This window comes from Bactrocera neohumeralis, unplaced genomic scaffold (genome assembly GCF_024586455.1).
Source record: "Bactrocera neohumeralis isolate Rockhampton unplaced genomic scaffold, APGP_CSIRO_Bneo_wtdbg2-racon-allhic-juicebox.fasta_v2 cluster11, whole genome shotgun sequence".
Classification (NCBI taxonomy): Eukaryota; Metazoa; Arthropoda; class Insecta; order Diptera; family Tephritidae; genus Bactrocera; species Bactrocera neohumeralis.
In genome coordinates this window covers 22292587-22304659 of record NW_026089624.1, presented here as the reverse complement: position 1 = coordinate 22304659, position 12073 = coordinate 22292587, and the positions used below count along the sequence as shown (strand labels likewise).

Here is a 12073-nt window from a genome sequence, read left to right as displayed (position 1 = left end):
TAAGGTAATGGCAGGAGGCATGTGTGCATTTTAAAAATTTTCAAAGGTAGCCGCAAAAATCATTAAAAGCATTTTCCTTTAACAAGTTAATTTCTAAACTACTATATAAAGTAATGGATCTAACAATGGAGTGTTCGGACCGTGGTAAACCCTGGAAATCCTGCCAAGAAAGGTCACTTAAAATGGAAGCATTGCACACATTAAGAAGAACATTATGGCTATGTTCTGAAATAACTGTGGCTTCGGGTTCTAAAGGCAGCTCACAGTTACCTTTTGTTACGATATTTACGTAACGTAAACCCCACGACTTCCTAAATAAACTAGAGAACATGAAAGGTGTAACTCTAGTACCCCCCTACTTCTAATCTGATCAAAAAAATGCTCTAAGCTGGTCTGACATAGTCGTCTTGTCTTTAGGTAAGGAAATCCTGAGTGTGACAGCAATCGCCACAATCGTCTTAAACTATTAATGTTAATTAACCACCCCTTGATAAAACTGAAATTATGTGTTGTTTCTTAACTCATCTACGACCCGAATTGTTTTTAAAACTTTTTCTGCCTCATCTAAAAACTGATTTTGCTCTGGGGAACTTATAAAAACTTTTTTAGTGGGTACAATGGCCTCAGTAAAACTACTATTAAAAATATCGAATAATTTATTGAGAAAAGAAACGAAATCCGCGGTATTAATAAAGCTCAGGGTATTTGAGCTTAAGGCTCCCGAGCTGTAAAGAGAAAGCATACCTGAAGCGACCGTATTACTTAACACTTGAGACGCGAATTTAACTATCATTTTTTGAAAGGTATTGGGGTAAATATGAGCATCGGTTAACTTATGCGCACACCGATAACTCGACTTAGAGTCCTGTTTATAAAAATGGACTATATCTGACCAACATATGCGACTATTTTTATAATCAACTTTATTTTTCATATTTTGTAAGCAGTTTCGACTACATTTTAATAAATGGGGCTATCGTAAAAAAACATATTTCCTTACCATTAACGTTGAAAAAAGGCCGTGACATTGAAACACCTAACAAATTGGCTAAATTTTGAAAATTGGTACCCTGGTCACAAACAAAATGGCAAGGAACTTGCCTTATATTTTGAAGTTGGGTAATGGCTTCAAGAATATATTTCTTGAGGACATCCTCTTTACATGAGCCTCTAATAAAAAAATAAGCTAACGGGTGGGACCAAGGTTCCCCACCTATACCCTGCACCATTATGGTCATTGCAGTTGAGGCTATTCTAGATGTGCGATTTTCATCGCCATAATCTTTAAGACCTATCACCCTATCAAATTTCCTATCATACTGCAAATGACAATTCAGTGACATTTCATCACAAGAAACTGATATGAACTTTTGTTCAAAAGAAAGTCCCTTTCTTGTAAAGACTTTATGCTGCTTTGGGTGCAACCTGGGAAACGAGGCCAATCTGCGACAAAATTATGTAACGTATTTTCTGAGAGAAAACTAAGTTGGTGCTTTAGGTAGCGGTAAGCGATTGGCGACAAAAAAAAAAATACACCCAAAGCTAAAATTTAAAAAAAACTATCATATCGCCGGCCGCGATTTTGGCGATTACTATTTAAAAAACTACTCCTAAACAAATAAAACAGGATTTTAAAAATAAAATTAGATGAAAAAGGACAGGAGAATAGAAGTTAGGTGCTGAGGAGGAACTTTGCTGCAAACTATCTCAAGAGGATCTGACTCTTCCCTAGATGAACTACTTCTTAACATTCCCCTACATCTTTCTAATTCAGTTGCCATTTGGACCAACTGAGCTTTTAAACTTCTATTCTCCTGTCCTTTTTCATCTAATTTTATTTTTAAAATCCTGTTCTCTTCCCTCAATTTTTTTTTATCTGTCCCTGCTGTCAGAGCCCTACCTGTTTGCACGGCTTTTTCATTACTATTTAGTAGTTCCTCCTCAAGAAGTGGCAGAGGCTCTAAAATATTATCGCGGTCTTCCCTTTCTAAAAGCGGAAGCAGCTGCCTCGATGCACCGTGTGCATTTGAGCCAGATCCTTCCATTTGGGGAAAAAAATCTTCAACGCCCATTTCAATAGGGTTTTCAAAAAAAGAATTTGGGGCGTTAAACATTGGCTCAATAATTAAATTTATATCCGGAACGGCTCTCGGACGCAATTTTTTTACGTTACGCATTTCTTCAGAAAAATGCCGCTCACACGCAAAAATATGTTTAGGTGTTTTTTCATTTTGATCTTCAAAAACACTTAAACGTTTGAGCCAACATTTACGCCTATTAAAAGAAAATACGAAATGTTATATATAATCATAAAATATGTATAATAATAATAATAATAGTGCAAAAAGTGCATATTTAATGAATATTCTAAAGAACGATTTTTTTATAAATATCATAAATATTCAAAGATAAATCGTTACTTTAAAATAATTTATTTAGTTAATTAACGGCAATGGAAACAAATTGACAATTAAGCTCTTAATACGTAGAGCGCGACAGACTGCAAACGACATTTGTCAAATATTAAAATACACACGTTCTTAAAGACACAGTTATTGAGGCAGCTGCACGACTACATGACTGTGTCCATAAGAACGTGTGTATTTTAATATTTGACAGATGTCGCTTGCAGTCTGTCGCGCTCTACTTGTTCAGCACATCACTTTTAAAAACACACGGAAATTCAAACCAATCCAAAATTACTATTTTCATTGCACAATCGAAACACTTATTTCATCGAAATTTTTCACAAATTCACAAACACTTTTTGCACTATTTAATGTTTTTCACTCACCTTTCGAGATCCGTTCCACTGTTTGGAAAACCAAAAGTTCTTCCTCCCTCGTTGCAGCCAACAATACATCTCCTCCAACTGCTGGTTGTTTTCGGCATTTTATCTGTGAAATAAAATAAAAAAGTATTAAATAAATGCAAATTTATTTAATTAAAGTTGAAATATACTCACATCTTCCAAATTACGTGCTGTTTCGCTTTCGCTATTCTTCGAACTAATGGCCGTTACAAATGGAGACGAAAAAATGAAAAATGTCTCCATTCGAATATTAATTTGGCGGGATTTTAATCTGGTCGTCCCTCTTTTCCAATTGCTAAACGTCAAAACCTCCTGAACTCGATCAACTGTCAAAGTTTAGGTGGTTTTGACGTTTAGCAATTGCTCTCTCACTTCCAGTGAGAGAGAAGTTAAACATCTCTTTATCTCTGGCGAAAGCTATTGAATGTGGACAAATAACTATTTAACATCAAAAACATAATGTCTTTTAAAAAGAGTGAAAAAGATGTTCTTAAAAATTCAAAAGTGTGGACAAATAATTTAGTTGCTTTTAAAAAAGTACAACGAAAAGACGTGAAATAGTAAACATTGAAAAATGTTTAAACGAATTGTGCAAAATTCCGAAGCAGGCCGCATAGCAAAAGTATCCCTTGAACGTAAAATACAAAAACTCATAGAAACATATCAGAAATCGTTAAAAAAACGCAGTGGAACAAACATGGTAATCTCATTCAACAAATTATTTGATGTAACGAATAAAAACGGTATGTGGCTTGGTACTGAAGATAAAGAGCTGTATGAACTCCAAATAAGAACGAACGGAGAAGTTGGGTACACAACTACTAAGGATGTAAAGCTTCACCCATCCATAGCTTTTAAAATGTAAGAAAATACCTCCGTCAAAAATAATAGTATATTAAACTCATCAATATCTTCAATATCATCAAGCGACGCGAACGATGATTACTGCATCCCGAATTATGAAGAATTTGAAATACCTTCAAGGCTTAAACAAGCGAATTGTTCAACAAAGGCAGCAGTGAAAATAGTAACAACTGACTCAAGAATAATATTTGGTGTCTTCATTTTGATGGGAAGAAATTCGGCAAAAGAGAAATACAGGCCGTGGTGCTAAAAAATGAGTTCAGAGAAGTAAGATTGGCGGTCTTGGATCTTGATAATGGAAGAAGTTCAACCATATTTGAAGGCATCAAGGATGTTCTCGATAATTTTCAACTATGGGGCTCCATCAAAATGATTGTGTGTGGTACAACAACCGTCAATACAGGACATAAAAATGAAGTTGTTATCTCACTCCAAAAATACTTTTCAACAAAAGGCTGACATTCACCGCAATATGTGGGCTGTCAACATCATATTTTAGATCTGATTTTAAGACATGTAATGGATGAGTCACTGGATGGAAAATCAATATCACCAAATATTTCGTACGATATATTTCCAGAAATGATCAATAATTTCGATGTTTCGCTCAAGGCAAAGAAAAATTGAAAGTAAGATGCATCAAATGGCGCGATGACGTGCAGTATCTGTATGAGCTGGGACAAGCGTTCGAATATTATGAAAAAAACAAAATCTTTCCTTATATAAAATTTAAGACTCTACCATGGCTAAGCAACGCCCGTTGGAACTCAAGGGCTATACTCTGCATTTTGACATTCATACTCATTGCCAAACACCGAACAAAACTTTTGGGGAATGTTCAGTTTTGTATCTCATTTTGCAGAGGTTTTGCGCAAAGGGGGAGGAGGCTGAGGGCTTGCTACCCCCCTCATTTCAAAGGCAATGAATGGAGATTTTGAATAATAGCACTCTTCCCCCCCCCCCCTAGGACCACGGGGGGCTCTAGGGTAGCCTCCTGAAAATGGTGTAAAATCGTAGTTTTTCCATACAATTTTCACTAATTATTATAAAATTTATGTATTTTTACGCATAGAGTGACTCTATGTTTAGTATTTTTAATATTTCAATGAATTAAAGTGGAAATCCACTTTATTTAAATAATAAAAACACTGAAAATTAAAAATTGTATATGTATCGGTAATAATGCATACAAGTAGTTGAAGTACCAAGATAACCCAACCAACCATTTATACAAGACCCCCTAAATAATAAAATTGGGTTTTCATTTGTATGTTTTAGGTTTTTTATTTTGTGTTATACACATATTTAATAACACCCAGTAAAGAAATAAATGGGTCTGTATTTTTTTTTTGGATTTCCCGCCTCCATAAAAACTCTACTATAACATCAGCACAGTTTGCCGGATTATTATAGTTGTCTTTATAAAAAAATCTCTTCACTACACGCCAATGGGACTCGATTCTTTGGGTGTGTGTGCCATCCTCGGCGATGAATGGATTCCCAGGGTCGCTATGGTTAACCTTTTTATGGATGTAACCATATTCAGGGAGGCATTCATATGCGCGCCAAAAATCTGTCCTTATGGTTATTCCTTCTAGTACATTTTTACGAATAAGAGGGATGAGGACCTCAGCGGAACGCACATTGTCAGGGCATACCTCCTGTCTGAGGTCCTCACTGCCATCCTCTATCATACCCAGCACCCAATGCCCTTCTACGCGTCTTCCTGAAAAAAAGAAAAGTATTTGAATAAACATAATTGCATTATATATAAATTATTATTATTACCTTTGTTATACAGTCGAACTTCCATAACTCGAATCACTATTATCCCAAAAAAAACTTCGACTTAGGGAGACTTCGAGTAATAGAAAAAAATTTTTTTTTTAAAGAAACTCAATTGCTAATTTAGAGTATATTAAATGATGAATATGTATTTGTTGTTTAAAACACACATTACAGAAAACTGTAATAAGTTACAGTGAAGTGAAGTATTCAGAAATTAGTGACTGAAAATTTTCTTTTTTTTGTATTTTCAGTAAAAAATGACTCTAATTTGTTTAAAGCCGTATAGTGCTCATCAGTTGTAGTGTCATTTGTTTGCAAATATAAACTCAATGTTTGGAAAGCATTTGGAGGCTGGTGAATAGTTTCTTCTACCGATCCCTCACCGTCACTCTCCGTTCCGCTTAATATTGGATCATCTAATTCAGGGCAGTAATTCTCAACAATATCAGCATCTGTAGGAAAGTCAGTTGTGCAAAGGTCATTATCTACTGTAATATAATCCTGAAGAGTAGCACTGCAAGTTATTTTGTTTGCTTTTAACCATGCTTCGTAATCAGCTTCAATTACATTTCGATATTCATCAGTAGTACTTAAAAACTCAGAGGTATGTCATCTTCCTCTTCCCATTCAGAGTATTGACCAAATCCAACTTTTTTGAAGCAATTCGCTATGGTTTGATTTTTGACGTCAATATCCCAAGCTTTTGTTACATGATTGATGCAATCCGTAAGTGTAATATCTTGTTTTTCGTTTGCCTCTATACGCTTTAGTGCTTCTTTTACTATTCTGGTACGATAAAAAACTTTCAAGTTTTGAATTACTCCCTGATCCAGCGGCTGTAATTTAGAGGTCATATTCGGTGGAAAAAATGCCAGTTCAATGGCTTTCAGTTTGCTTTGTACGTCTTTAGAATGTGCTGGGCAATTATCAATAAACAATAAAATTTTTCGGCCAGTACTTTGAAAGCGCTTATCCAAATTTAGAACCCATTCTTCAAAAATTAAGCCAGTCATCCAGGCCTTGGAGTTATAGGCCAGGATACTGAGAGTTGTAGAATGAAAGAAAAGCACAATACTTCGAGTTATAGAAGTCATAATTATGTATTTTCGTTCGAGTTATGGAGAACTTCGAGTTATGGAAGTTCGAGTTACGGAAGGAAATTTATATGTTAATTACTCTCTTAATGCTACTGCCAACCCATTTAGTTCGAGTTAGAGAAAATTCGAGTTAAAGAAGTTCGAGTTATGGAAGTTCGACTGTATTTCCGTTTCCCGAATTTACTTTCGTCAATCTGCAATACCTTACCTGGACCACCAATCTTCCCTTTGAATTCTTGGTGGTCTAACTGAAATATAACTACCGCTTTCCTGCAGTAGCTATACCAGTCGGACATAGTGGCAGATGACAATTTCTTTCCCACGCTCGCATAATTCTCCCTATAAATATCTTCCCGCGTAAAGCGGTGGGCGAAGCAATACATTAGGTAAAACACGTGGGGAAAGCTTAATTTGACGCCTTCAAACCACGTGCCCGCTGCCCTTGAAATAAGGGACTTCGTCCTACAATTGCCCCTAGAGCATTTAAAGTATCTTACTGGGTGGCGTTTGTCCAATGCCATTTTGGTTTTGTGAATGGTACAAAGCCGGCTTTTTGGCAACAGACCGTATACCTCGGCAAATGCTGCACACAATTCATGTGAGCCCAAGTAGTTGACCATTTTCACTATATTCCACTGCTGTATTGTGGTAGCATCAGGACACGTTACTGCTGCAGCACTCGTGGATGCAATATCATCATCTTTGAAAAAATTAGATATTATTTTAAATAATACTGTTTTAAAAGCTCCCTGAAAAGCGCCGTAGGCGAAAATTTGTAATAAAAAATCGCGCGATTTTTTATTCCAAATTTTCATTATGTTTTCAGTATAATATATTACATTGAAACAAGCGCCGCAGGCGAAAATTTTCGTTATATGGACGTAATATATTGCCCACTTTTCAGAGAACTAAATAACGTATTATATTTACCTGATTGGTTATTTGACATCATTATAAAGTTATTTTATTTAATTAGATTAAAAATTTCCAATTGCGAAAACACGTTTTAAATAAGGCACGCGAATATAGTATAATAAAAATTTGAATTCCATTGAAATCAAAATACCGTTAATACAGAAGTAACCCAACCAACATTTTTTCCATAATACTAATGTATTACTCCATTATTAAAATATATAGCATAACCTTAATTGAGCGTGGCCCTAAGGATCGACCCCACCACCCCACCCCACCCCTTTTCACATGTGTTAATACTTACAACCATCAATCCGAAACGAGTCCTATGTAAAGTAATCCAAATGTATATAAGACCTACCATTTTGATTCGTTGGGTTATTAATGTCTTCCTTTTGTGCTTATTTTCTTCGTCGTTTGACAGTTCATATTCAGTAATTTTGCTTACATTTCGAGGAACAGTATAACACGTAATTGAAAGCTGTTTTATTTATTAAATTGTACATAAAATTGCTCTTTAAAATTCATAATTTATCATTAATTCAATTAAATATATTTCAAAGAATGTATGTGTGTTAAATTGGTTAAATTTTTTGCAAGCAGTGCAACAAAAACTTCAAAAGAAGAGAGCCATTGTTTGAGCAAATGTGAAAATGTGCGTTTTTTGCTTACTTGTATCTAAAAAACAAATTAACATTTAATAATAAATTTACATTTAAATCAAAGTTTAATTTATTGGCTATTCGTGCTATATAAATTTAAAAAAATCCGTGCACGCATTTAAGAGGAATAAGCAGTGAAAATGAGATACTAAAGTAAACCCAACCCAAACTTTTGCCTATTTCTCAATTGATATGCGGCGCTTGGTATGACGTATGGTTTTCCGACCACCGTTTACATGTAAATGACTTCACAAAATGAGAAACATCGGTAAAGCCTTTTAAAGCAGCGCACAAATGTTTTTTAAAACACTGGGTGAAGGAAGACTCATTTATTGCAAATAAACAGCGCTCGAATATATGCGCAGAACGAGCCATCAAATTGATAAAAGACATTTATCCGAAATGTAAATCTAAGCGCAGTTTAAATCTTAAGTTTATTGCTTCTAACTCTAAATAAAATATATGTGTAATTAAAAAAAAAGAAAATGAATTAACAAAAACTATATTTTTCTTATATATAAATAATAATAAATAATATTTGTTGCAAAATAATCAAAAAATACTTTTTTTGAGTTAATGCTACCGAAACGTAGATTTTATAGTGTTTTATATCGTATCAAAATTGTATATCAATATCATGCATGGTTTCTGAGATATCCACAAAATAGTGCAAATTTTTACATTGAGGCTTATAGGATTTGAAAACTTTAAACTCGTTTTTTGCAAATTTTTTTTTTTATCAAAATAAAAAAAATTCAATTGCGTTGGTGCCGGAACTTTTTGAAAGAAAACAAAAAAGTAAAAACGCAGTTAAAATTTTTTCACCATTGCTCATCATGTACGGCCATGTAAATATTATGTTGCAAAAAAGTTATACCCCTAGTGTACACTATCTCAGATGTGTGCATATAATCGAAAATACGACTTACCTGTAGTCTAAAGTCACGATATCTCGAAAGCGATGCTTTGTAGAGAAAAACGTGTTGAAATCTTTTTTGTAGAAAATACGATCTACACATTTTTTTTTAACCATTTTTGGTAGCTCTCATTGTTTCAGAGTTATACGCAAAAAACGCAAATTTGTGACCTTTGACCTCGAATAAAAAACAACGCACATGGGGACTTTTGACATGTCGTTTGTAATAACGGATCCAAGGCCTGCACAAAAATCCAGCTTTTTGGGAATAAATTCAAGCTGGAATGTCTATTTTGACTGGAGTATTTAGGAAAATGTGTGCCTCTTTTTTTGATTTTTGGAGCACCTTCAATAGCTACAATGAAGGGGTTGGTCACGCTGAACGTTGCTGGCCTTGATGTCAGCTTTTTATCTATGTCTCCAATGTGTTGTAGATTCTTGCTGTTAAACCTTTGTAGGTATGATAGACTCAGAATTTCTTGATGACCAGTGATATTAAAGAACGCCGATGTCGCTGAGCTGTGGTGTCGTCCAACAATATTCTTCATATTTGAGAATAGAGACCCATTTATTTCACCTTCTTCATCGAATGTCACCAGAAATGTGCCATGGATGTTTTTTCCGGAACTGTTGTCCATTTTAATAAAAGCAGTTACATAATTTAAAATGATGATACCATCGTCTATTACTTCCAACGGTTTTAGGTGGCTGGGACGGGTATTGCAATGCGCCGTGCCACCGGAGTGTAGTTGTTGAGCACAAGCGGTGAAGAGTAATTTCTTGTAGAAAATCTTCGTGAATGTGTTGGTGCAATTTCGAATTGGCACGATTTTATCGCCGCAATCTGTGACGTTGTTACCTTTTGCGAAATGTAGTATTGTACCGTTTTGTTCAGTATATTGAATTATGAAACGTAGGAAATTACGATCTAGTGTTACATTGACGTATGCTACTCCCATTAAATCTATTATTGTCACAACTGTAGAATGATAATTTAAACTTTTTTCTATATCTTTAAAATCGAAAATAAGAAGGGTAATAAACGAAAGTAACGGTTGTACGGATCACCTAAAACTAATCGAGATAGATATCAGGTTATGTGTATGTAAATGATCAGGATGACGAGAAAAGTTGAAATCCGGTTGACTGTCTGTCTGTCCGTCCGTCCGTGTAAACTTTAACTTGAGTAACAATTGAGATATCCTAATAAAACCTGGTGTGCAGGTTCCTTGGTACAAAAAAAAATTTCAAGTTCGTAAATGGGCGTAATCGGACCACTGCCACACTAACAAATCGCCATTAATCGAAAACATATAAAGTAATTAATATAACGGAATAAAACTTTGAAGTAAAAGTAAAGTACCTTTTGACAAAAAATTGCCAAAATCCAACAAAAACTGTTCAAGAGCCTAGGTACCGAATATGTGGGCCCAGTATCTACAGTTGACTTTTGACCGAAAATATCGATCAACGTTTGAGATATAAAATTTTGAGAGAATCCTTTTCAAGCAAAGGTATGCCAGGATAGGCCAAAAATTGGCGAATCAGGCCACTACATCCCTGAACTCCCATATACCTAATATAAAGATTTTCGAACTTCCAGGTGACTTTATGCTGGATATATCAGCCAATATTTGAGTTATCTTAATGAAATTGAGTGGGCGTGTTTAAACCACGACAGTGTATCCTTGTGCCAAAAATGGATAAATTTGAGCGAAATCTTGACCTAGCCCACTTATAACCATTACCAGGATTTTCAAATATCCGGCTGACTTTGCTCCATATGATTGGTCATTGTATGTGAGGTACCTTAATGATAATAGTTTTTTTTCAACATTTCTTTATTTATTGAATCTGCTTGGTAAATCCTTACAATAAGTTTTCAAATCTTAAATCTATTTAAAACTAAAAAAGCTCAAGAATGTGGTTGAGCTTTTTTGTTCACTCTCGTTGCTCTCTAGTAGATTGGTAGATCACTTCTTTTTAAAAGTGTTTAATTGCAGGAATTTACCAAGGTATTAGCCAATTGGTTTGGATGTTCACGAAGTTTAGAAATATATGTACTCGTATCTCATTCTGCTGTCCTCTATCTCCTTCTTTATCATAGGAATATCAAGATCTTTATGAATGTGTTCATTACGCATGTACCCTGGTACACCCGTGATTATTTGAAGCATTTTAGATTAGAACTTTTGTATTATATCAGTGTTTGTTGCACAGGTCGTACCCGACAGTGGAATGCCATACATCTAAATCGGTTTTATGCATTGCATTGCATTGTATAACAGGACTTTATTGTCTAGGCTAAGTTTAGAATTTTGTTTAAAAACCAATTTAAATTGCTGTTCTTAACTTCATGCAAGTTATTTTACTCGCTGTATGTTTTCGCCACGCGAGCTTTCGATCCAGGTGAATCCCAAGATAAGTTACTTCATTCGCTTGGGGTACGGGAACATTGTTTATTTTAACACGTTTCTGGTCTTGGCGAGAATGTGACATGCTTTCATTTATGCTCATTTATATTTATACACCAGTTAGCTAGCCATTCTTCGATAAAAGTTAAGGGGCTATACCAGTGTAACGCATGAAAAATTAGGCGATTTTCGTGAATTTTTTTAAAAGCAAGTGCTCCATTGATTTTTCGAACTTCTTTGAGGTAATAAGGTATATTTTCAGCTATATTTCAAAATTTTTTTTACAAAAATATTCAAAAAAGTTCAAAAAGTTTATTAAACTTAAACTTAATTTTGAAAAAAAAATCGTTTTTTTTTTAATTAAAAAATTGTCGTTTTTTTAATGCCAAATTGACAATTTTCAACCAATCAAAAATATTGTAGGTCATTGTATAGTAAATGTATTCAAAAATACTCACTACATAGTATAGTAAATGTATACAACACTAATTTGAATTCGGATCGGTTAATTTCTCGTTGAGTTACGGTGTCAGCAACTTTGAAAAATGTCGTTTCGAGAAAAACGCCTTTAAAGTTTTACTTAATGTTATAAACACAACAGCGAG

At 34.5% G+C, this 12073-nt stretch overlaps 1 protein-coding gene across 1 annotated transcript; it reads right to left on the bottom strand.

Moving 5' to 3' along the window:
• Positions 1–4983: 4983 nt before the first annotated feature.
• LOC126766053 (uncharacterized) lies at positions 4984–10013 on the bottom strand (the record flags this gene model as incomplete). The annotated part of the gene is made up of 3 exons (XM_050483754.1): positions 9401–10013; positions 6718–7261; positions 4984–5404 (listed from the first exon to the last, which is right to left on the bottom strand). Coding segments are annotated over exons 1-3 (1578 nt in total), but the record flags the coding sequence as incomplete, so codon positions are not given.
• Positions 10014–12073: the final 2060 nt, after the last annotated feature.